This window comes from Pempheris klunzingeri, chromosome 15 (genome assembly GCF_042242105.1).
Source record: "Pempheris klunzingeri isolate RE-2024b chromosome 15, fPemKlu1.hap1, whole genome shotgun sequence".
In the NCBI taxonomy this organism is placed as follows: Eukaryota; Metazoa; Chordata; class Actinopteri; order Acropomatiformes; family Pempheridae; genus Pempheris; species Pempheris klunzingeri.
In genome coordinates this window covers 19,665,818-19,691,300 of record NC_092026.1, presented here as the reverse complement: position 1 = coordinate 19,691,300, position 25,483 = coordinate 19,665,818, and the positions used below count along the sequence as shown (strand labels likewise).

The 25,483-nt window shown below is 41.9% G+C and overlaps 4 protein-coding genes across 4 annotated transcripts; 2 read left to right on the top strand and 2 right to left on the bottom strand.

Annotated features, from left to right (window-relative positions):
• Nucleotides 1-151: 151 nt before the first annotated feature.
• On the bottom strand, nucleotides 152-3,465 carry dnaaf6 (dynein axonemal assembly factor 6). Its single transcript, XM_070845334.1, has 6 exons — nucleotides 3,370-3,465; nucleotides 2,982-3,048; nucleotides 2,762-2,867; nucleotides 2,095-2,191; nucleotides 682-767; nucleotides 152-453 (listed from the first exon to the last, which is right to left on the bottom strand). Exons 1-6 carry the CDS (start codon nucleotides 3,463-3,465, stop codon nucleotides 324-326), a joined length of 582 nt encoding a protein of 193 aa, XP_070701435.1. The 3' UTR covers nucleotides 152-323.
• Nucleotides 3,466-4,412: 947 nt separating this feature from the next.
• On the top strand, nucleotides 4,413-5,324 carry LOC139214469 (MICOS complex subunit MIC26-like). The gene has a single exon (XM_070845333.1). The coding sequence runs from the start codon at nucleotides 4,434-4,436 to the stop codon at nucleotides 5,031-5,033; it is 600 nt and encodes a 199-aa protein (XP_070701434.1). The 5' UTR covers nucleotides 4,413-4,433; the 3' UTR covers nucleotides 5,034-5,324.
• Nucleotides 5,325-5,676: 352 nt separating this feature from the next.
• eif3f (eukaryotic translation initiation factor 3, subunit F) lies at nucleotides 5,677-8,726 on the bottom strand. The gene is made up of 8 exons (XM_070845332.1): nucleotides 8,597-8,726; nucleotides 8,094-8,164; nucleotides 7,451-7,530; nucleotides 7,215-7,352; nucleotides 7,037-7,128; nucleotides 6,622-6,758; nucleotides 6,302-6,415; nucleotides 5,677-5,842 (listed from the first exon to the last, which is right to left on the bottom strand). The coding sequence occupies exons 1-8, from the start codon at nucleotides 8,706-8,708 to the stop codon at nucleotides 5,765-5,767; spliced, it is 822 nt and encodes a 273-aa protein (XP_070701433.1). The 5' UTR covers nucleotides 8,709-8,726; the 3' UTR covers nucleotides 5,677-5,764.
• Nucleotides 8,727-10,629: 1,903 nt separating this feature from the next.
• On the top strand, nucleotides 10,630-20,641 carry kcnj9 (potassium inwardly rectifying channel subfamily J member 9). Its single transcript, XM_070844468.1, has 7 exons — nucleotides 10,630-10,927; nucleotides 12,306-12,519; nucleotides 14,370-14,571; nucleotides 15,652-15,844; nucleotides 16,818-17,015; nucleotides 18,821-18,951; nucleotides 20,339-20,641. Exons 1-7 carry the CDS (start codon nucleotides 10,630-10,632, stop codon nucleotides 20,603-20,605), a joined length of 1,503 nt encoding a protein of 500 aa, XP_070700569.1. The 3' UTR covers nucleotides 20,606-20,641.
• Nucleotides 20,642-25,483: the final 4,842 nt, after the last annotated feature.

Sequence of the window (25,483 nt, the reverse complement as noted above, 5' to 3'; positions counted from 1 at the left end):
ATCTTATGATTAGACCTTCCTTAGAATAAAGATCACCTGTGTTTATCACCTACAACCTTCAGTAATAAAGCAATCACACAACAAGACAATGTTTTTATTAGAAAGCCATATTCTAATACTGTAAATGATGTAAAAACAGCTTGAAATCAACATTCACATAACAGATTACAGAAAACAAACAGTAGTGAGTTAGCTGATCATCTCTCTAACCAAATCTTTCCTTGAGTGTGTGTGTGTGTGTGTGTGTGTGTGTGTGATCTCCTCTGTTTCAGATGTCCTCTGTGTTTTTTTTTAATATTAGCTGGCTCTTGTCAGCATCTTTCTTACTGTATGTAGATAAAATCCATGGGGCGTTTCACTAGTAGGGTCACCTCCAGTTCCTCCCTCTCGCTGAAGAACTGAGCCTTTCCCCCCCGGCTGTGGACCGGATGTGGGAGATGAAGGCCAAGTTTACTGAAGAGAGGAGACGAGGCAGGTTAAAGAGGCGGCGAGAGCAAAGAGGGAGAGGGCGTGAATATGAGAGAGGAAGATGTTAAGAGTGGTGTGAAACGGCAATCAAAGCTCAGATCATGAGCTGATTAAAAGCGAATGTAGGGAAACGGGAGCTTTTGCTCTGAGCTGCTGCTGCCTCCTCTAGAGGGGATTAGAAATGAAAGAGAACATTTTCAAAGCATCCCTTACTATTTTGGTGTCCGTAGATCAAGGAACTTTTCTTTTACATCCAGGACCACATCTGTTGCTTTAGTGTCTGGTAGCTTGATTTTTACCTAAGAGAGCAAAAATCAACAACATCTTTAATATTATACATTGTGCATATTTTCATCTTCATTTACATGTAATTTTCTCACTCCTGTTAATATAGGCCTGCACTGCCTTTTCACAGCTAATAGAATGAGTCTCAGAAATACCCAGGGCTGTAGAAGTATTAAATTTCATTCCTGGATTCAGTCATTATAGCTCTGATCTGATTTTCTAAACAGTTACACCCTCTCTGTCTTGTCTGTGCTGCTCAAGTTGGGTTTTCTGCCCTTTAACATCTTCACACTGTCCACAAATTGTTTCAAAATGTTTATTAGCTTTGTTGAGTTTCTATAGATCGATGGCGTGGACCACCCGCCGCCGTGGGCCTGCATGACTCCCACTGCTTCTATTATTATCATTAATCATTATCCATTATTAGACTCTAAAAACTGCCCGTAGGTGTGAGTGTGAGCGTGAGTGGTTGTTTGTCTCTGTGTGTCGGCCCTGTGATTGACTGACGACCAGTCCAGGGTGTACCCTGCCTCTCGCCCGAAGTCAGCTGGGATTGGCTCCAGCTCCCCCGCGACCCTGACGGATAAGCGGTATAGATAATGGATGGATGGATGGATTATCCATTATTAGTCATATTCTATTATTATTAATCATTACCCATTATTAGTCATATGCTATTATTATTAGAGTTGTTATTGGTATAATTAATATAAACTATAATTGCTATACATTTCTGTCCCTCCATCTCTCTCTGCAGATGGCCGTCCACCTCTGAGCCAGGTTCTAGTCAAGATTCCTACCCGTTAAAGGGGAGTTTTTCCTCGACACCGCCTCCAAGTGCTTATCATGTGGGGAAATCTTGAATCTCCATTGATCGTTGGTGCCAACCTGTGTGGCTCCCACTGCTTCTGTTTCTATAATTAGTCATTAGCAATTATTAGTCAGATTATTCATTAATTGTCGTATTCCTATCATTTTTTTATTGTTGTTGTCATTGCTATCGCAGTTGTTTCTGTGCATCTGTCAGAAACCTTTGTCTCTTTCTGTCTCTGTCTTCTGTCTGGCCGAAGTACATGGCTGCGGTTTCTACGTGTTAAAGGGGAGTTCTTCCTTGCCAAGTGCTTGATTCTTAAATTGTTGAATTTCTCTAAAGAGTATGGTCTTGACCTGTTCCATGTGAAAAGTCACTCGAGATAAATATGAATTGGTGTTATATAAACAAAGATTGACTGATCGATTGAAAGTTTTCTGAAACCAGTCCACACATGGCGATGGGACAGTCCTGTTATCTTGTGTTTCTTGCTGTCCCTGATCACATCCATGTGCATGTACAAAAATTACCAGTATGGCTTCACAGCACATGGAGGATGGGTCCTTTCCATTTAAGCCCAAGAACAGATCCTCCGTGCCCACACTCTGCTTCAGGATTATTTCATACCTGCACACAAAGGTTGTACACACACACGTATTCATGCACACACAAAAACACACAATCACTACATATTAATCTCTTTAAAGTCATTTGACATCACATTAGACAGAATCAATAGGGGAGAGAAAGAGGCAGGCCCGAGTCAGTGTCAGCTGAGGTCAGTGGAGAATGGAAAATGTCGTATCTAATTGTGATAAATACTTTTCCACAGGCAGTCTCACTCTCTCTTGTACTTCTATAATTACTTTATAGCACACGGCCCATGGCAAGGATTTGTAATAATTAAAGACCTGGCGTGTTTTTTTTTGTAAAAAAAAAAAAAGGGGGGAAAAAAGTGGGACAAAGTTTCATAATTATAAAGTTGTGAGTCAAACCCTTACATAGTGCAGTGTGCCTTTTTGGTTTTAGGGATTAAATGAGGGCTTTTTGACCTCAGTGGAAGGTGCGATCTCAGAGGGAGGATGGGTGAACAAAAAAGCACTAATGGGCAGATGACTGCTTTTACCAGCGTGTGACCCCATTATACATCTGTGAACCCTTTTAATATGTGTGTTTCTTTGTGTCCTGCAGTCCTACTCAGGCTGTGGCCGGGGATCAGCGAGATCATCATACTGCGAGCCCTCAGCCACCTCTTCCTCGCTCCAGATATCTTTGCTGCTCTTCTTCACATACGCAGTTGACACTAAATGAACAGCAATGCACACGCATGTAAATTTTGATCATCAGGCCACTTGAGTTAACATAATGATGAGGAGATTGTTTTTGGGGCTTATGTGTAAGAGATTCAAGGCATTACCTTTGTTTTCTTTTTTGAGCGGGGGGCCGATGTGTCCAGGATCCATCCGTGCAAAAGATGTCACATTCTGCTGAGATGAACTCATGTTATTGTGAGCCAATAGATAGTTTTAAGCTTTAGTTCAAATGTACACTAATGGCGTCCAGTCAGCAGTTAATACAAGCCTATAATCAATACACAGTAAACACAGTAAAATGTGCCAAGAAACAATATAACCTAAACAACAGCAAACCAGAGTTTCAAAGCATTAATGCTACTTATTGTGTCTTCCCTTAAATATCTGAGACAGTATTAACCATGGGATAAGTACCAAGTGAACTAAATGAACAGACAAAATCTGGGCAGCATAAAAAGGGATCATCGCACCACTTCAAGTACAATATCTTACTTTACTCTCTTCATCCTCCTCATCCTCTTGCTGACTCGATAACAAGGCAGACAGAGCCTGCAGGTTCTGAGCGGATGAAACGCCAAAACACTCCATTCACACAAATGTACGTTGCTTTTTTTTTTTTTAATCCTTCAAAAACAACTACAACTTCTAACAGGTAGAAATAGGAAGAAAAAACTTTCCAACAAAAACTACGTTCATCGCTAAATGAGCGTATAGAGCAGTGTTGTTGACGCTTTCCGTTGCCCTGGAGACGACCACGGCTGCCGGGCTGCCATGGGAACCTCTGACGTCACAAAATAAACTGTCGAAAATTCCAATTTGTGTGACGACACGAAAACTACACAGTTTTAGACCGAGGCCCTTAAAGTGAACGCAGCACTCACAGCGATCTTATTAACTGGAAAAATACATTAAAAAAAAATTTAAAAAAACACATACACACATACACAAATGCTAATCAAACCTCTCGGACATATTCAAAATAAAGTAATCATAGTAATAAATTAATACTCAACAGATAATAAATCACTCCAAAGAATATACAAATTAAGCAAAAATTCTGAATTCAAAATGTGTGTATTTATGTAGAAATCCTGTTTGTGTATAATGTTATTATATCCAATCAGAACATCATTACTGATACATTAATATGTAACTGTTAGTTGATGTGGGGCTCGTTTTAACTGCTTCACATTCTGTTGTACACTGTACTTAACAAATATTTATTTTTATTTAATTTGTTCATTTTAATTTTTAACAAGGCATTGTTGTTTAAAAGGGTGATCCGCAAATAAACTGTCAGATAGAGAAAGTATAGAGGTGTAAAACAGAATACTGAAGTACCTCACAGTAACCATGAGGCTATTAAATAACCATTAAATAACACATATATAATGATAGAACTATAATATCCTAACAGCCAGTGTGTATCTATAGTTCATTAACAATCACTAATACATAAACCCTGTCTAGAAGAGTTATTACGGTGTGATTACTGCTTCGAGAAGTGGTTATGTCCCTCCGTGGACACCGTAGTGAATGCATGGCCCGCAGGGATCATGTTGAAGGTGACAGGTAGTGCCATGCCGGGAGCTGTGAGTTTGTTGCCGATCACCGTCTTTGCTGCAGCCGGAGACGGAGAGAAGGAGGCGGTCGCCCCGGTGCAGCTTCACCTGGACGACTTGTCTCTGTACGGGGCTCCTCCGCAGACGTCCCGGTGTGTGCAGCCTGAGGCAGGTCGACTGGAGCGGAGTGTCGCCACCGTCAGGAAGTCAGTAGAGCCTTTTACGGGTTGGTGTCAGGACACCTTGAGCAAAATTAAACCCAAAGTTCAAAGCGCCGCCCGCTTTGGGAATGACACATATGACTACTTGAAGAACCCGCCGAAGGACTTCTATCCCCGGGCAGGAGTCATCGGCTTCACCGGTGTCCTCGGGCTGTTTCTCGCCAGAGGCTCCAGGATTAAAAAGCTGATCTACCCGACGGGCCTGGTGACCGTGAGCGCCTCCCTCTACTACCCGGAGCAGGCGGCGGCCATCGCCAAGTCAACCGGAGACTCCGTGTACGACCGCTTGGTGCAGAGCTACGCCGCCGTGGAGAAGATGCTCAAGTCCCAAAGCAAAGCTGAAAAAGGCCCCGACTCAGGAACCAAGCCCTGAGGATCCAAGTGCTCCTCTACAGCAGCTCAGCAATAAAACAGCAGTCTTTCTTGACACTGTAGACTGCCATATGCTACCTGACAGGCTGTATGTGGTGTGTGTGACTCGCTCATGCCCACTTTTTGCACTAAGCTTCACATTAACTCAGGCCGGGCATGGCCTGTCACATGCAACTTGAATGATTAACTTCTGCTTCTGATTTGAATGTATATTTATGCAGAGAATTAATTGAAAAAAACAGCAACTGGCTTAACATTAAAATCTTGGCACTTGTTGGTTTTGGACTGTCAAGTGTAATAGCCTTAGTTCTATGTCGAGAGCCGTAAACATCACATGATAAATACAAATAAACTACAGATGAAACAATCAAAATAAAAATAATCAGCAAATGTTTTAAGAATCAGTTGATGGTTCCAGCTTCCTAACTGTGAGAATTTACTTCATTGTCTTTGAAAATAGCACGTTATTACAATTTATCGACCAAATGATTACAATAATAAGCTAATTATATGATATTGAAACAATTATTTGGAATATCTATTCAAAAAGCCAGATTACGACACCAACATATCCTCTTAATTATTCATTCGTGAAAAACCAAATTGCAGGAGGACGATTTTTGTCACACGAGTGAACACTGTGAGACTGTTTAACATCTTTATTCATCTCAGCCAAAAAAAAAAAAAAAAGTATACAAAAATTAAATATGAATCACTTTGAAGGAATCCCCCTCAGAGCAGGACCAGCTTCTCATTTAGAGCAATCTGTGCTTGAGTGAGGTTAGACAGGTAGGTCACCATCAACAGGTCCTGCAATGACAACACAGCATTTACATTTTATTACGATCTTAGTCGTAGTAAAAATGAGTCAGTAAAACATGTTAATGCTCCTTTAACAGCAACACAAGGAAACAAAAGTCGAGGCCTGCAAGGTCAGAAAGGCAGACTCCTGACTACAGACATAACTGCGTTCCTCAGATGGCTGTGGATGGCTTGACAAGAGCTAAGTAAAGAAGCACTAGACGCCAGGAGAGCACGAACATTAGAAAAGTCTAATTAAATGCTTCCTGTAATCAATGCGAGTGTACCAGTGTGTTAAGAACAAGCCAAGAGTGGAGCAAGTAAATAATGAATGGGAGGCTGAAGGAGATGCACTAAATGTAATGAGGTAGAACAGCCGTCAGCAGTGCTCACAAAAGTCTTAGTTCTCTGTTAATGAGAAATTAATGTAAAAAAAATCCAGCTTTCTGGTTGATGGGGAGCACTTACGTTGATGTTGGAATTGAGCATGTTCTCAAAGTCCTCGGCTGAGATGGTGGGAACCTTGTTGACCAGGTCCATCAGGAAGCGGCCCACGCTGTTATCTGCTGCCACTTTGCCAGACTGAAACAGATTAAACAGCATTAACTTTACAGCCACTGTCAGTGTTAAACTTGATTACTTCACAAATGAGCTGTGGCCACAACAGCCTGGTACAAAGTGGAATAGCTGGACCAAAAGCTGGAGGTGTTGCTTCATCATCCTGTAGATATGGAAACAATCACATCCGATTTGAGTCACACAGTCATTACATTTGTTCTGGTACTCACCAGCACATCCTCAATGTAAGAAAGCATAGTGGCAAGCATGTCTTGGACCCTGGCTGCAGAGCCTGCTACCTGGGACAGATCAGAGGTTAGCCCCTTGGTGCGACTCGGAGCCAAGCGTGTCCTCTGCAGGAGATCGACTGCAACAAACAGATGAGAGCGTACAGTAAGAAAGAGTAAAGCACTGAGACAAAGTAAAAAAAAAAAAAAAGTACATTTTCTGGAAATATAAACGAATATTATTGGCAGGATCAAAGTTGAGTTTTTATTGACATGAACACATTCTTTTAGACACAGCGACCGACACATTTCCCCTCATGACACATTGGGGGAAAAAAGCACAACTTCAGTCACAGATATTTAGTTAGAAAGCATTTGTTTCCAAACTGTCTTCTTCCTTTATTCTTTGTATTCTTACCGCCTATCCTCTCAGTGTCATAGTAGACATACTTGACAGTCAATGGGGTGAACATCACACCAACCGTCTTTCCTGGCACACCCATCTGGGCACTGTGTAGGGGATACACAAGCACATTCAAACACACACACTCAAGTCTGTAGTTGAACAATAAACAACGAGTCTATGATCAGCCGACCTGACGTAGGCACGGATGTTCATCTTGCCGCTCTGCAGCGCCGTGTCCATGGTCAGGTGAATGGGGTTGGTGGCCTCGCGGCTGTAGTACTCGTGAATGAGCACTGAGTGCTCTGTGATGTCAAAGCCGGTGGCATACCTGTGAGGACAGACATCAATGTGGGGAGAAAAGGTGTGTTGTTGTTTTCTTTTTTCCAATTCCGTCTTTTACATTTCAAATTTAATTGACTAACGCACCATCCGACGATGACCTCAGTGGGTGACACCCTCTTGTGGAGCTCGTACATGTTCTTAGCAAACTCCATGTCCACAGCGACCTGATGATAAAGAGGATAATATCTGACACAAGGATCCTTCTTTTTAAGATATCTCCTCTCTTTTACAATGCAATTACCTACAACAATGCAAGTCTAAAAAATGGACAGATGTTCAATTTCTGTACAAAATATCTGTAGATAGCTAATTCTCCCCTCCAATAAAAGTACCATAGGAATATGCTTCAGTTGTGAGGAGACATGCAGGAATTCTACAGGTATTGTGCAAGTGTAACAAAATGTCCTTCATTTTTCCTCCACAAAGAGTTGAGATGTCTGGCGGTGAACTTGCCAGCCTTTAAAACATCTTCAAATAATGCAGGACAAGATCCTGTAATAATTTCTATGCAAATCCACTAAGGCACTTTGTCATACCAATACAAGACTCCAATATACTACATCTACTGGGGTAAGAATATTAGTACAGTTATGCATATTCAGTTTTAAGTTTTTAATACATGTCTTATCTACCTCTTGTGTCTATGATGATAAATCACTCAGGAGGTGGCTAACAACACAGTAATGAATCATCATCAAATTATTAGTTAGTGAGTTTAAAAACGTACCTCATCCTCAGATTCATTGTGGGGGACAGAGAAGCAGTTGGTCACCTCAATAGAGTGCTTGTCAATGGTACCTAAGAAGAACAAACGATACAATCGAGGCATTATTATTATTAAGCTAGCCGCCTTCACACTGTTAGCTAACAAGAGGTAATGGTGACGAACCATCAACGTCGGCTAATAACAACATTCAAACCGGGATGCTACACATTATATCAATAAATTAATGTATCAGAAAAGGTTGTCTGGTTTGGCAGATAGTCAATGTTTTCAACAGTGAGGCGGTTTAAACGGACAGCCAGCTGTTACAAGTGATGCTGCTAGCTGGCTAACTAACAGCGGCTAACGCTAGCCAGCTGTAGCTAAACCAGGTTAGCCACTAGTGAACCAAGCCAGCGTGCGTTAGCAGGTAAGCTAACTATTAGCTAGCTATTAGCTCTTCATCAGCGGTTTTATAAGAAGGCGGTTCAGCCAACGAAGGACAAACATGTCTGCTTTCTGCTCACCCAACAGGGTCCCGATCACACGACTCGCTCCCTCATTTCTCCTCTCGTAGGAGTCGCAGATAGAAGCGAGAACAACGGGGTGAATTTTCACCACTGGCCCGTACACCGACATCTTGGAAAAGGAGGACTGTGCCGGCCGCGGTGAGCGCATATACCGCCACCCAGAGGCCGGCGGCCGCACAGCAGCTACAGAAAATGACGCTACTTATAACCAAGTCATTGATGCCATTCATAATACAATGCAGCTCGTGACTGTGTCTGATATCACGATACGTTGCTCCATTAATGAAAAAAAAAAAAAACAGCTCCATAAATAAAATCCGTCAGGTTTTAAGGAGTCTGAATGATAATCCCATTCATTTTCACTGCCAAAAATACAGAAATAAAATTGCCCTAAATAAAAATAAGCGAGCTTAAATTGTATTGTCAGTTATTTTCTATACAAACGCGAGATGTCTATGTTATTACATGATCATTTCGCAGAAAGGCCGTTGCGTTTCCTCGTGTGTGCAGTGTGTGCAGATGCTGAGGGTCTGGCAGGAGAGGAGGAAGAGGGGGGAGAGGACTGTCCCTTCTGCTGTAAGGGGTGAGGAGAGTGTGAGGCAGGCAGGCAGGCAGGCAGGCAGGGCCGGTAGGGGCTGGGCTGATGACAGCATCCTCCGCCGCTCAGTGGCTCCACACCTGACTGACTCCATCAGAGGCACAGATGATGGAGCTCTCCGCGCTGCCGGGTTATCCTGTTGCCTCCATTTCGCATGTCCACTGCCCGACACATGTCCTGCAAACGTTGCTGATTTTTACACGCAGATGTCATTTTTATGCTTGATCATCGAGCGGACGAGGCGCTCGCTCTTTTCTTTTATTATTATTATTTATTTACTGTGAATGCTGAGTGGTGGGATCGGATCGAGGTGGTCTTTGTTTTCCTGGAAAAGCGAACAGGAGTGAACTGATGCTGCGTCGCTGGTAAACACCAGAAATGGGAGTCATTGGACCAAGGCTGCCAACTGCGGTTCGTTCTTGGACCCGATTTTCGCTTTTCTTATGATAAAACATCAAGTCTACCACGTCTACAAGTTGCTACGCTGAGCAGGTAAGACTGTTTTCATCCGTAGCTGTCTGACATTAATCCACCAGCTTAGCCTTTTGGTTTCTGTAGCCTATTGGCTGGCGGACAGACGCCCTTTAATAGAGCCTATTTCTGAGCCATCCATCAGGCGTCGTGCGTCATCTTGATTGTCACCATCAGTCTCCTCTTGCGTCCGTCCGCCAATTGTCCAAACAGACGCACATCAGCCAAGGCAACAGAGGGCTAGGACTCCATTTTACTGTGCACATATTCTCAGTGTCCACATTTATATTTAACTCACTTCTTAGACTTGTATTAGACTTATGTAAGAAATCTCAGCGGGCCTTTAGCATAAATCAACCACATTTAACACAGCACTTATACAACACACACGCATGGACCACACACACGCGCACACACACACCCTAAGGTGCTTTATGAAACATGCAAACCAGTAAAAGTGGCCCTGATGTGCATATTCCACACTGTGCTCCAGGATTAGGCTCCAGGATTCGAAGGCAAAATCTGTTCTCCCTTCACGTCTCGTTCCAAAGGCTCACAAAACAGTGCAAGATTCATCTACAACACTGGGATTTCCTTCTTCATTTTTTGTGCTTCATTGCGCTTTTAAAAGGGATGAAATGATGAAACGGGCAGAGACAGGAAGTTAAACCTGTATGGCAAGCAACGCAGGCCTTGTTGTTTTTGCAGAAAAGACAAAAGTAAGAGTTTAAAAGGAGAAAGAGGTTGGAAAGTAGCTCCTATTTGTTTTCAGCATCATTTGTTAGTGAGTAATTGTGACAGATCATTGTCTTCTCCTTCTATATTCCAGGCTTCAGCCAAGCAAACAAATGGTCCAATCAATAGCCACTGCACAGAGTCTGCCATAGGGAGGATATCAATAAAACGCTAATACACTTGCCACACACACACACACATATACACACACACACACACACAGGCCATGGCGCTGGAGAACTCGGTCTTCCCCTCCCGCCCGGACTCCCTCTCGCTCCCTGTGGAGGACAAGGGGGAAGGGGAAGAAGTGGAGGTGGCCACAGAGGCCACCGCCTCCACCGGAGTCTTCAACCTATCGGAGGAGCTGGGCCACGTCGTCACCACAGAGACGGCGCCGTCCCCTCCGCCCTCGGCCAAGGTCAACAGGTCATTCCAGGCCAAGCTGGCTGAGCGGGAGGCCAAAGCCAATCAGACCAGGAAGAAGCCCCAGGGGACGGAGAAGGAGAGGGGGAGATTCGGCTGGGGTGAGTGACTCTCCATGTGACTTCCTGTCCTTGATGGAATATTTACTGATGAAATAAATGTTTCATGTTATGGCTGCTTTCTGTTCGCTCCATTTACGTCAGGAGAAAAGTCAATGAAGGCTGCAAGCACATCATTACTGAATACTTGGGAGCTATTGACTGACTCTGGAATCCAGATCAACATTTTCTCCTCACTCCACACACACATGCTGCGCATTGACTGGACGTACGCACCTCCTTCTCCTCCCCATCTGTCTTGCGATGGTTGTGAATCTCCTCTGATTTGGACCTTGCTTCATCCCTCAGTGATTTTGACAGTCTTTCCCGTTTTTTCATTAGGCGTCTCCAGTAGTTCTGCTCTTCTTCTTGCTCCAGTTTCTCTCCTGTCAGCTGTGAATCAGCCCTAAAACCTAAAAGTGGTTAATTAAAGAATTGGACGCTCATTGTCGCAGAACACCACCTGCAAAAGCACAAAACGGGACAGTTTTACAGTTATGCTAGAGTGGATCTTTCAAAAACATCAGTAGCAGATGCCAGGTTTGGTGTCATTTTCTCAAAGAGCAAACACTTTTTTTTTCCAGAGTCATCAGTGTGGCCGAAAATATCTCCGTACAGCGAGAAATCTAAAGGCAGAAAAGACTAAGAGAGACCGACAATTTGGGCTAAACTATTCCTTTAAACATTCACATATGGCTCTATAGGGTGTGACGCACACTGATTGATATCCATTGTTGTTGTCAATAGTTTTGCACCCTGCCTGTGTCATAATCTAAGTTCTAGCTGGGTGCACCCACAGTGAATAGACTCTCTACAAAGAACAAACACCATCAGCTGTTTTCTGGATTGTACATTAACTGAAGTCTGATCTTGTAGCTTTTCTTCTCCGAGCGTTTGATGACGTTGTCCCGTCGTGCTTCATCTCCTCTCTTTTTTTCCCTCACCTGTCTCTTCGCATTTCTGGTATCCCTTCTTCACCAGCCTGACTTTCCTCTGGGACACGCGGCATCTCTCTAAGTAGTTTTGTCTCCTGACACCTTCCTGTTTCACTACGTGCCTTCATTTAACACTACAGTCAGAGTTGGATCTTCCAGCAGCAAAACATTTTAGAAATTTAGAAAGGCAGCCTTGTAGAAGTTTTCTAAGAGGTTTTGAAGGGGTTTCTTGTAACTGAGGGTTATGAAAATAAGACAACTCATCTTCAACCTAGTTTAAAGCATAGAAAAGCATCTAAACTCATACATGCTTCTATTTTCCACTAGAGGAAGATCTCCCATTTATCAGCCTCACATATTGTCTTCTCTTTTTTTACTCAAACTCTCCCTCTCTTTCCTCCCTCCCCTGTCTCACCTGGTGCCCTGTCACCCCATCCCTACACCAGCCCGGACCCGGCGTAAGAGACAGCGCTATGTGGAGAAGAACGGGCGCTGCAATGTGCAGCACGGTAACATGCGGGAGACTTACCGCTACCTGACTGACATCTTCACCACGCTGGTGGACCTCAACTGGCGCTGCTCGCTCTTTGTCTTCGTCATGGCCTACGCTGTCACATGGCTCTTCTTTGGGGCCATCTGGTACCTCATAGCCTACTGTAGGTAAGATTGTTGAGCAAGGGTGTGGAACAAGTCTATTTGAATTTTTTTAAGTCTTCAGTCAGTCCTGAGCCACAGAGGAATCAGTAGATTTTCACTCTGCTTGAACACGACAGTTGCTACGACAGTTCCCACTGACTATGAGCACAATCGAAAGTCCAATTGTGCAAAGTGACAAGAGTATTTGATTTTAAAAAATCACTTGCACTTATATTACCAAGAACAGGGCTTTCCTCAGCTGTGCACTCTATTCCATCCTCCTCCTCCTCGCTGCTTAAAAGAGGTTTGATATTTTAGGGATTGAGTTTATTCGCCAGTTTGCCAAGAGTTAGATGTGTTGACTGACACCACTCTCATGTCTGTATCACAGATTGTGTATAAGAAGTGGATGTAGCCACCCTGACGTCACCTGCTGGTTTGTGGGCCTCCGTTTTGAAGCCTTGAATGTGGCTTAATGGGCGCCGCCATCTTGGTTTGGAGGCTGTCACCCAGGTCGCGCCACCCTAAATCATTCTTGTCTATATTCCTCTAAATGGGAGTATAATTTACAAAATGAACATGGTGCTGTGTTGAAGAAGACTTGAAACTAACAACTGAGATCATAAACTCATTAGAGAAGTGTTTACTGAGGTAATGAATAGACTTCCATACAATCCCACTTCTTTTTGGAGCCAGTGGAGTTGCCCCCTGCTGGCCATTAGAGAGAGTACAGATTTAAGGCTCCTCAGCATTGGCTTCACTTTTCAGACCCGTTCTTCATACAGTCAATGGTCTGAACAGTAAATATGAAGCTTCAGATTGGAGATGGAGATGGTCAAGTGCAGCATGTTAATTAGTGATCATTAAAGGTGCTGGCAGCTGAACCAGGGAAGGCAAGCTTCCATGTTTCCTGTCCTTGTGTTAAGCTAAGAATACGTGGTATTGATCTTCTCATCAAACTCTTGGTAAGAAAGTGAAAACATCATCCATCCATCCCTCCATCCATTTTCTACAGCAGGAGAAAAACATAATAAACATTTAAAAAAACACATTTCGCAAAAATTTCAAACTATTCCTCTAAAGAAATCATCATGAGGCTAACTATTCAAAGATGGAGGGCGATGCTGAGGGTGAGCGACCAATGTTGCCAGACATTTCTGCAACGAAGGCTAAAACTTTTTCAGCCGAAAAAACAGATGACAAAGCAGTATTAATATTACGGCGTATGTCTTCATGATGTGTTACCTCCTCACAAGATGTGTCTGCTGGATCCCCGCTCTAATTAGCTAACGTATTTGTCTCGTAAAATAGTGACCTCTTTATATCAATTACAGGCCACCTTAGGCGGTGCCAGAGAGCTGTCGGTGTTGCTGCAATTCCTTGGTCACCAACACAGGTCAATAAAAGTCATAGATTATATAAATTACTTAACACCACTTTCATTAATTAGCTCTCCTCCTCTGGCTGGAGCTGTGTTAATCAGGGGCATTAGCCTGTGTAGTGAACAGATTGACGGAAAATCTGCAGACTCTTTGTGGAACAGGACTGAAAAAACCTCATATAGTAAAAGATGCTGCATATGTGATGAAATATGATGGAAAAAGTTTTTGCAGCATCGAGAAAAAGGGGCTGCATGAATGTTAGGTTAATCATTATGGTTAATATGAAGATTACATTTCATCCATTATCAGAATTAGTTGAAAAGGAGGTAAATGCAAACATAAAGGAAAAGATAAGTTGTCGTATTTCTGCACCTCCGTTCTAAAGATATAAATCATCTCGCTCTCTGTCTATTTTTTCCTCTTGACACCCACTTTGTCACCTCCCCCCATCCCTTTTCTCACACATTCACACGCCCTTCTTTTCTTCCCAAGGGGTGATCTGGACCATCTGGAGGATGAAACGTGGACGCCGTGCGTCAACAATGTCAACGGCTTCATCTCGGCCTTCCTCTTCTCCATCGAGACAGAGACCACCATTGGCTACGGCCACCGCGTCATCACCGACCAGTGTCCAGTGGGCACCATGCTGCTGCTGCTGCAAGCTATACTGGGCTCAATGGTCAACGCCTTCATGGTGAGCTGAGAAATGTACAAATCACTGGTAGTTAGTCATGGCTAAAACGGTCAGATTCAGAATATTTTGCAGGCTGGTTACAGAAAAATAAAAAGCACATGTTCAAATGATCTGATTTGGCAAACTGGAACCTAAGTAAGCTAAAACAAATAGAAAAGCACATGTAAATACTGTCTGAGCCGTGGAGAGAACAATGTATGCATGAATACAGTGCAGCGTCATGGTTGATTTTCTTCTCCTCCTTCCTCTTCACTCTTCAGTAATTTAAAATAAATAACCACTATCAAGTTAGTAGGAACCAAACACTGAGATACAGAAGACCAGAAGTCTCATCTTCATTTAGTACAACATAGTTTTGTACTTCTGAGTTCAGAAAATACTATAAGAAACGCCTGTCTGTAGCTTTCTCAGTCCTTGGATAAGGATGTACTTGGTGTGAGTCCCTCCTCTCTTTCTCACAATAACAACCAACGTTCATGGACAAGGCAAGCGTGTATATGAATATACTTACATTTTAATCAGAAGTGATTAGTTTAAGTCAGCAGATGAAATGGCACTAATTCAGTGCAGATGGTGTGCTTCCTGAAAAAGAATATTTACTTTGAAAGTGCTGATGAAGCTAGACCCCCCCTCCCCCCCCCACTAAGTAAGCATTCTTTTGATGAGGACGAATCCATACACTGATGTCCAAGCAGGATCATGTTTATGCATGACTGCGAACTGGCAACAAGCCATATTAGCAATGGATGGAAATGTGGGCTGCTTTTCTATGCATATTAAAAATGATTGAGGTCAGAGGTTAATCTAAGTGTCACTACTGTTTTTAAACACTGAAACCAGAAATAGCAAGTTCTACTGAATAAAAACGAACAATCTTCTTCAGCGCTCATGATGAATGTTACTGAATGAATGCCGGTGTTAATTATGGAAAGGGATTTATCATCTATTTATTTATTTTTCAGTAAACCTCTGCGATAACAGGAAAGCTTACTGAAACTATCTGAGCCTTTTGCACCCGCTCTGTCCGCCTTGCTTCCTCCCCCCCCCCCCGTCACCGTCCCCTCCCTCCTCTCCGTGCAGGTCGGCTGTATGTTCGTGAAGATCTCGCAGCCCAACAAACGGGCCGAGACGCTGGTGTTCTCCAAACACGCCGTCATCTCTTTGAGAGACGACAAGCTCTGTCTGATGTTCAGGGTGGGCGACCTTCGGAGCTCCCACATCGTCGGGGCCAACATGAGGGCCAAGCTCATCAAGTCCAAACAGACTCAGGAAGGTGAGGCTGCTACGAAGGCCACCACATAGGGATGGGTATCATTAGGATTCTATTGATAATACTACTCACATCGATGGTTCAGTTCCTTATTGATACTCGTATCAGTTCTTTCTCATCACTAAATCTGTTTTTTAAAATATATTGTTTTAAAGAAGAATAAATTCAGATCAGGGTTAGAGTTGAACATTTTGAATATAACTAAATGTCACAGTCAATGTCAGAGTCACCTAATAAACTCAATAATACCTCACTGGAAACAAATCTTGAATGTAAATAAAATAAATTGTATTTATCACTGGAAACAAACTATAATTTAGGAAGACTAAAGAGCACAGACAGCTTCAGTCCTCTGTCCTGCTCCCTCTGCTGCTGAGGTGATTCACAGCCTGCAGCTACGGCTGGTTTGTCTCAGCCAGCAGCTAATTTTACAAGGTGTGTGTGTGTGTGTGTGTGTGAGTGGAGGAGTTCATCCCCGACACAGAAAGCAGGGGAGAGGCTGCAGCGTGATAATAAATTACACCAAAACGCTAATAGTACCAATAAAACAGGTAACTTTGGAGCTCTTCAGTCCTACGGTCTGTTGAATACAGGGGTTTTGGTATCAATCCCTGCTACTACTACACCACATCTGCTGCTACAACTTATACGATTAGTACTGTTTCCACTATGACAACTACAATACCTCTACTACAACTGCAAATGACCTACAGCTTATTTATGAGAAGTCTTGTTTCTTCAAATTAGTCGATTTTTAAAACGTTATTTCCCTTTAAAAGCAGAATTTTGTACTCAACTGCTTTTAGATAATCAAGAATGATCGAGCAGCCTGTGATTATGCTGTTATGATCCAAACAGGAGGATCTTCCTTTTAACTTTGATACAATCGTTGTGGTAATCATTAAAGGAAATCTCCCATCTAAACTCGGTCTCCTCCCCTCCTTTTCCTCACCTCCCGTTTTGTTGTCTCCGTCAGGTGAGTTCATCCCGCTGGACCAGACAGACATCAGCGTGGGCTTCGAGACAGGCGACGATCGTCTCTTCCTGGTCTCGCCGCTGGTGATCTCCCATGAGATCGACACACATTCACCCTTCTGGGACATGTCTCAGGCCCAGCTGGAGAAGGAGGACTTTGAGATCGTGGTCATCCTGGAGGGAATGGTGGAGGCAACTGGTGAGAAAAGGGTTAAATATAATGATGCATGAAGTAATGCAAACAACAAAAATGTAGCGTGGCTCAAGATGGAAAAAAAAAACAATCAAAAAATGCAACATAAAAATGACTGAGCAGGAATTTATGTACATGTTTGCATATGAAATGAAAATGTGGGCAAAAAATCATCATGCAGTGAATGAATCCATGGTTAGCCACTGGAAAGAGTGACAAAAATAAGTGCAGCTATAGTGAGCTGATGATAATTACCGTTTGAAATGTATTAAATTACAGGTTATATAAACAATACCATCAACAATATTCTATTACTCAAAGGTTTTACATGATTCGTTGAGGGCGATTTTTTGTGATTTAAAATGATAAGACTGTTACAAAACATAATAACAGCACTGTATTGAATGGGAAATAAATACCCTGCAATTCAATTTGACTGTAGAGTTCTAATGGCCTCTGTGTTGTAAATGCATGTTTTGCTGCAACAACAAGAACAGAGCATTAGGAGATTAATCTTGCAGATGCATGCAATTGTCTGATATTACAGGAATATCACCACTGGTTTACAGAAAGTAAACCCTCTCCAATACTGTCCATTAGAAAATGAATTCCCCTTCCAGGATGTCTGAGATCTGCTGTTGTTTTGTCTCTTCACTGTCTTTCAGGAAGCTTTTAGAGCTTTACAGTGTTATGAATATGGCAGAAATATACATATGTATTTAAATATACGTGTATAAGTCAAAGTGTTATGTAACAGGGAGCAAAACAGGAGAGAAATCGCTGGAGCGAGATGTTTCTGAAGGGATGTTCTCATACTGTTTGTTCTCATCTCTTAACTGTTAACTCGAGGATCAGTCTTTTAAAATGTTACATTCTTTTTTATTGAGAGAAGATTAAAAATGTTACATCACATGCGCCAGGCTGTCTTAGCAGGCAGAGAGACTGTCCACAACCGTATCCATCCCCACGTCAGCCAGTGCGTGCCAGTGAACACTCATCTGCCCGTGAGCAAGGCACTGACGCCTCGTGGACAAACTTGTCTTTAGTCACACTTAAAAATCATTCGTTAAAAGCCTGAAATGTGATTTTAGTGACGTGCATGTGTCGTGTTTTAGTTGCTGCGGCTTAGGATTCAAACACATTTCCAGTTTTCATATCGGAAGCTCAAAACTCAAAACAGCGTCTTTTTTCTCACCAAATGTATCGAAACCTTTCGAGGTTCGGATTTACCGAATATTGAGTAGGAAAAGAAGCAGAATTTGACACTGATGTTATAGTCATGGTTGTGACTTATTCTTGTCTCACTGTCTGAAAACTATAAAATCCAAACAGATATAAACAGAGTCTGGCAGGAGTAAGTATCCCATTACTTGTACCTTGGAGGGATTTGGATGGGTCGTGTTTATCTACTTTTCTTTATCCCCTTCTCTTATTGCTTTATGTCAAATACATTCTGAGAGGATGGATACTCAACTGATCCTCGCTGTTTGGCAGGTATTCAGTGTATCAGAGCTATTCATGAAGCGTCTCCGTGAGGTAAAGGTGGCCTCTCTGCCCACTCCAAATATTGATCCCCTTAGTGCTGAGGAGGGTTAGAAAGACGTCGCTGACAGTCATAACTGGGCTACAGAGAATATTCATGTACAGACAGCATTTCCATAAAATTTTTTTTGACTAAATGGGTAAATGAATCATCTCTGCCACTCTTAAGTGTGGTGCTTTAGCACAGGCAATCCTATTTATGTCTTTGTGTGTATCACAATCGCCTGAACAAATGCTCAACCGTATGCCTGTGTTGCTTGTGTGTGCAGGGATGACGTGCCAGGCGAGGAGCTCCTATCTAGCGGAGGAGGTGTTGTGGGGTCACCGGTTTAGCCCGATGATGTTACTGGCAGAAGGCTTCTTTGACATTGACTATGGAGCCTTTCATCACACATTTGAGGTAACGTCTTTCAAAGCTGGAGTGATCAGGAGAAACCAAAGGCTAATATGGGTTTTTTTTTTTATTTGGAGCTGCCTCGTATTGAATAAAATAACTAAATGAATAATAAAATAAAAAACCTGTTTATAAACCTGAGAGAGCAGCTACGGACTTTTTAAAGAAAATTTGCTAAAACACGTATTTGCTGTTATAGAATTACTCCATTATTTTTAAACCTGAGCTCTATTTGTACATGTTTATGATTCGATATGATTGGTAGGTACAAAAACTTGTCTCAAAGTGTCTGTCAACATTACCAAAAGGATCTCCACAGAGATAGACCGGCAAGATCCTTTTTGATTGACCAGAAACATCCTTTGTATCGTGCTATTCAAACCCACCAGATTCTTTTTACAAAGGCAGTAATTTTGCTTCACTGAACACAGGAGTGACTGGTCTACTGCTGCTTCAATCAGTTATTTTGTTTGTGTTATTGTGTTGGATCTGAACTAACCCGTTAAAACACCAAAGTCACACATTAACACAAACAAACTAACTGATCAAGACTGCGGTAAACCAACAACTTCCATGTAAAATTACTGTTTATGTCAATGAAGTCTGGTTGACCAATCTACCGGATGGATTTCAAAAGTTTTATACCTTTGTACCTTTTGTACCTATCAGTCATTTTAAACCCCAAATATGTAAAAATAGGGCTAAAGTTCAAAAGCACCAGTTGCATTTTTTCATTGAATGCACTGTACGTGCAATTGTTTTTGGTGAGGAAAGCTGGAACGGCTCTAGCTGTTATCCCTATTCCTGTCTCCACCCACATGCATAACCAACAACTGAATTCTCACGCTTGTTCTCTTGGGGTTGTTGAGAGGCATGCTGGGAAATGCAGGAACTTTAGCTGAGGTATTATTTTGTGTTTATTTTTGTAGGGACAAGTACATACTGTAGCATGGACCAGTGCCACACACCAACACAACAGGAAACACATACAGAGAAGAGCACAAACAGGAATACAGCGTCCACGCTCTAATATGTGATTATGTTTAGGCAACAAAAAAAACTTTGGTTAAAAGATGGTCACTCTGGTTCTGTTTGGCAGAAATAGAATAATAACAAATAAAATGTGTATGAAATGGAATACAGGAAACAAATAAAGTACATTGTCATTTCAGTATCAATCAAGTCCAGACAGGGCCAGGTTTCCAGTCTTTACACTAACCTAAACTAAGATAAGCTAAGCTAACAAATATTGTACTATTGTCATCTAACTCTCAGGAATAAAGCTAATAAGTGTATTTCCCCTAATGTGAAACTACTTGTTTAACTATAATGTAACTCTGCCCCATATCTTCATCTAGTGGACATTTGAATTTGAATTCTCCCCTCTCTAAAGGTGGACACGCCCTCCTGCTCAGCACGAGAGCTCTCATTGGCTGCAGCCAGACTCGACGCTCACCTCTACTGGTCCATCTCCAGCAGGCTGGATGAAGAACCCACGCTGGCCAACCAGGCGGCCAAGCAGCCGGACAGCGGCTCGGCCAACAGCAAAGGAGGGGAGCCAACCTTCATCGTCGGAGAGATGACCGACATCCAGGAGCAAACGGGACTGGGCGAGCTGAACGGCAGCGTCGCCACCGACCAATCAGAATCAGAGGCCTAGAACAGAGAATGTTTACAAAGACCTTCAGTATATCACCACCACACCACAATTAGTGTTTGTGGATGTTTTCTTTCAAAGCAAATGAGTAGTTTCATGAGGCTAAGTTCTACGGTATATGCCATATCTTATGTTACCATATGAAGAGGTTTATTTCTTGATATTTTTGTCTTTTATTTCTATGTTGATCTTTGTTAAGTGTACTGTATGTGTGATATCTCTTTTTGATCTGTTGTGTTAGCTCCAATCACCCTTGCCTATATCTACATTTAAATGACAATACTATGCTTCAGGTGGGTTCAACAGTAGTACACGCTGTGGACCAAGGCAGAACAGATAGCTAGAGGTAATTTGTCTTGCTGGGCACAAAGGGCACGAGGCGGTTGTTTCTGCACATTGTGGGATCGTTCACATTTAAAATAGGTACAGTGCATAGATGCTTTATTTTCACCTGCGCATGAATATCACTAGATGATATTGAGGTATAGACTGAAACTGTAGTGACCTCAAATTTCATTAGATGGGAAGATCGTTCCAAGATATATTGTGCATCAATCAGGTGTTAACAGGGTGGGAAAAGTGACACCAGCCCACGGCCGCTGGTATATTTGTCTCCTCTGCTAGAGGCTTCATTTGGCAACAAACCATCATTTGGTGCTAGAAAAATGTTTGGAAGAGCTATTTGGCTGACAATAGATAATAAAAGTGGCCAGCGAGCGGTGGAGAGTGGACAACAAAGCTGGTTTCCTGCCCTGTGTGTAAACGATTTCTTTATTTTCTGGAGGCACAGAGTATTATGTTTGTTAAAGAGCAACTTCACACCAGGCTGAATAACCCTGCATCACAACCAGGGTGTGGTCACAAACAGGTACACCTCTACATCACTGCAGAAAGGTGAGAAGTTAACCCACTAGAGGTCAGCGTTACTCTTTAATGACATTAATACGAATTTGTTGACATTCCTCACTGCACTTTCACATTATGGTGAATAGGGTATCTATCTAAAACCTTTAACATAGAGACAGGTCAACACTTGAGTGTGTCTGTGGCTTCGTTTCACATATGACGTGTGTAGCACAAGGATTATCTATCTTTTGTCCCCAGCCAAGTAGAAATTAAAAGCACAACAGTGTCCTGCTCAGTTCAGCCCAAACTCCTGCTTCTGCTGCTCCGTATATATGTGGCCATTTTTACTTGATGTTTTTAATATTTAATATAACACATCTATTAGAATTAATAAACTGCAGTATATTCCTGACCAGCTGTCTCAGATTGTGTGATATTCTGTGGGGGGAAGACATATGTAAAAGTATGTTATCTACATGCTGTGTGTACTAAAGCTTCAAAACCCGCTGTACTGAGTTTGATTACGTGTTTGGTGAACAAAACAGAAAAATCTGATGCGACAAATGTGTCAGGACGCAGAAAAGAATATTGAAATGATATCACAGAACAGACTAGAGCTTAAACATAACAGTAAAATACATTTATCTGGTCTTTCTTCTAGAATACTACAAGATAATGAAAGCCAGGTACATTTAACTAAGTACTGTACTTCACTGGAGTATTTGCATAATATGCTTCTGCAGGTCTATATCATTACAATTCAGAGGTACTTTTATTGTAAAGTCATAGTTAGTTGTTACTTTGCAGATTAACGTTTTACACACAAGATATGGCAATTGTATGAAATATGGCGAACTCTTACTGATTAAATTACTTTACACTGTCACTCAGTCATGAATGCAGATGTAATAATTAAATAATATGATGTATAATGCAAACAAACGGTCTTCTAATGATAATGGAGTATTTTTAGGTTGTGGTATTACTACTTTTACTGAAGTACAACAACCGCATGCTTCTTCCACAACTGTATAAAATACATAACATAAAATTATTGGGACCATATTGAACTTTACATCTTGTACAAAGCCCCACTGTACTATGCATCTCATCAGAAATTCATGTCTGGATTTCAGCACCAGGAGCAGTCAGCATATTGGGTTACTAGGCAGAATCTTGGCTTCAAAAAAATGAAAGGCCTTTCTCTGTCTTGGCTGCTAGATGGCGATAAAGATCCCATACTCTCTTCTCCAACCAGTCACACAGCCCTATTGGTGTGTAGTGAGATGGGGTCCCATCTCAGCTGTCTCCAAGGCAACCAGGGCTGGGGACAGGGAGAGGGCAGAGTGTGTGTGGTTGTGTGTGTGTGTGTGTGTGTGTGATGTTTATGTGAATGCGTGTGTGTTAATGTTTGAACTGGAGCTTCACAACTAAGGGGGGAGTTTATGAGGATTGTTAGAGTTGATGTGACGTAGTTTGGTATTTGGGTAAGAATGGGTGATGACGATGATGCACGGCAGTGACCTTCAGGTGGAAAAGAACGAATGCCCTTGACATTGAAAAATACGTCAAGAAGGATACTAACATGTTTTCATATTTCTTTTACCCTTCACAATAAGATGAATATCACACACAAGTTTTAGTATCTAATTAACTAATTGTTTGGTCACTAAAAAGGATGAAGCAGGACAGGCTGAGACATCAAAGTGTGTTTTCTCGACTCTGCAGAGAGAAACAGTTAGACTTCTATATAATGCTGGAGACAGACTGCTTCAGCTGATGTGACGTTGCTTTTAGCTTTCATCTCACGTTGTGTGAGATGTCACAACCCTTTTGTTTGGGAGTGAAAGGCTAAGTGCAAGTTTAATAGTTTCCAGTGATTTTCAGCTCGCCCCAGAGTTGAACCCCATGTGCCATTTCCAAGTTCTAATTATGATTTTAATGAGAGGCTGTTTTGCATGATCCCCGCTGAGCCAAAATCAATGTTTCTCTTCATGGAAGGAAGTCATGACAGTCTTGTTTCAGTCCAGGCAGACAGCGAGAGGAGGAGAGGAACATTTTGGAAACAGAAGAAATAAGATTACAATTAAAATGACCTACAACGCACTGGACACCAGTTTCTCCTTGACAACTAGAAAAGTTTGTGCAAAACCAGGCTTTTAGACTAGTTTTTGGAGTGCACAAAACTCCCCATACAAAACCCAGGAACACTAAACATTAAAGGCTGTTTTTGAATCTGAAATCTGAAAAGCTGCTCTAATCACTACTTTTACACTGACGCCAGATCAAATGACTACATGTAATGTGAACAGGATCTCTCAGTGATGAAAACACAGAGAATTATTATTTGAATCTGCAGCTTCCCTCAGCTCTGGAGCATTTTAGCGTCATTTACCCAAATGTTTTGGTTTTTCTTCACTCTCACGGCTCTCATCAGTGTTACCAGCAGCAGCAACCAGCAGATAAAGCTCGGATAAATCCACTGCATGCACTCTGTCTGGTTCGAAACAGCTGACAATCAAAGTTAACGAGGAACACAGCCCTTTTAATTCAGGCGTGAACAAATGATTGGATAGCTTTCTTAAAAACATAAACCTCACAAAGATGAGAGCAGAGTGGGGGACGAGCTGAGGAAGGACATGGAAGAGGACATTTGGAACCGTGCTCTACGAAGAGTGAATGACTCTATTTCTTGTGCAAAACTAAAAACAATACAGTTCAAAGGTCAACATCAAGCTCATTTTTCCAAAGCTAGACTAGCTTAAATATACCCTGATTCAGGTTGATGCACGTTGAGGCAGACGTCGTTATTTTCTCTGCCAACTTAAACCATATGTGTTTTGGTTGCGCCCTGCACTGGCAAATTACTGGTCTGTGATCTTTAAAACAATGAATAGTTGTTTCCAGCCCAAAGCAGCAACAGTAACGTGTGATATCACAGATAGAAAATATTCTATAATAAGGAAAAGACATATTTCCTTATTCTATAATAAGGGAAAGACACTGCTTGCGTGCAGGAGAATATTACTGCATTGGACGTCAACAAATCCGCCTAAAGCGACTTGATGCAATACATACAGTTAGAGAGATAAACTACTCAGGGGGTCCAGGGGCAGATTCCTCTCCTTCTGTGATCCGGTTTTGACCTATTTAGGTAAACTTCAAACCATGCATGATACCTCTCCGCAGTTTTTCCCAGTTTAGGATATTTAATCATGTAGACCACTGTATATACAGTTTGCCTGCTAAAACTGCTTGGATTTATTTAGGTGAAGAGAGAAGCAATACCTTAGGTGCTCTGTTTATTTTCACATGCCACTCCAAATGTTAAAAGTGTGGGTATACACTTATTATATATGTATATTGTATTTACAATATGTATGTAGATATATATATATGTTCTCTCTGCTCCTTTAGGTGAGTGTACTTCATGTTTAGGTTGGTGGGACAGGTAGGTTGTTTATTGGACACATAAAGAAATTGAAATATTAGTCTAAGAACTTGGTATATTTTGTGCTTGCCAACATTTCCAAATAAACAAATCATTTAGAAAAACTTACAGGGCTGGTGAAATTCTAAGAACATTTAGCAGCCATTAGTAGCAGCCAAAACGGAGCTAAAATAAGAGGCTACAAGCACAACTACAAATGAATGCTACGGTACGTGTATCTATGACTTACTTGTAAATCTCCTGTTGCAGTAAAACCTACATCTGGAACTGCCAGATCAAAATGAATGGATTTCTAATTCAGGTATGGAAATTACCTCTTGCACTAATGACTTCCATTGTAGCAAAAACCATTTTAAGTTCACTGTAGTGTGCTGATTATTTTTCCTGTTGCTCTTAATTGTCCGTATTCGTGGCCGTTTCCTTTACCGCACGAACCGCAAGACTCCACCATAACTGTAACATAGCCAACCAACCTTCTTCAAGTCTCAAACAACCCAAGCAGATCTTTCTTCCTTCTGTACCACTGATGGGAAAAACATGCCGCAACACCTCCTGTATGTGTAATGAGTTCAATCTAAAGTGAG

Bases quoted from the DNA above. Each gene is read 5' to 3' on its own strand.
- dnaaf6 (XM_070845334.1), bottom strand. From the start codon at position 3,465: ATGGAGTGTTTTGGCGTTTCATCCGCTCAGAACCTGCAGGCTCTGTCT. The intron at 3,049-3,369 runs GTAAGATATTGT...TCATCTCAGCAG, and splicing joins AGGAGGATGAAGAGAGTAAA to AATGTGACATCTTTTGCACG. The intron at 2,192-2,761 runs GTAGGACTGCAG...CTTTGTGTGCAG, and splicing joins GATCCCCGGCCACAGCCTGA to GTATGAAATAATCCTGAAGC.
- LOC139214469 (XM_070845333.1), top strand. From the start codon at position 4,434: ATGTTGAAGGTGACAGGTAGTGCCATGCCGGGAGCTGTGAGTTTGTTG.
- eif3f (XM_070845332.1), bottom strand. From the start codon at position 8,708: ATGTCGGTGTACGGGCCAGTGGTGAAAATTCACCCCGTTGTTCTCGCT. The intron at 6,416-6,621 runs GTGAGTACCAGA...AATCTGTTTCAG, and splicing joins CTTACATTGAGGATGTGCTG to TCTGGCAAAGTGGCAGCAGA. The intron at 5,843-6,301 runs GTAAGTGCTCCC...TTGTCATTGCAG, and splicing joins TGCTCAATTCCAACATCAAC to GACCTGTTGATGGTGACCTA.
- kcnj9 (XM_070844468.1), top strand. From the start codon at position 10,630: ATGGCGCTGGAGAACTCGGTCTTCCCCTCCCGCCCGGACTCCCTCTCG. The intron at 14,572-15,651 runs GTGAGCTGAGAA...CTCTCCGTGCAG, and splicing joins CAATGGTCAACGCCTTCATG to GTCGGCTGTATGTTCGTGAA. The intron at 17,016-18,820 runs GTGAGAAAAGGG...TTGTGTGTGCAG, and splicing joins GGGAATGGTGGAGGCAACTG to GGATGACGTGCCAGGCGAGG.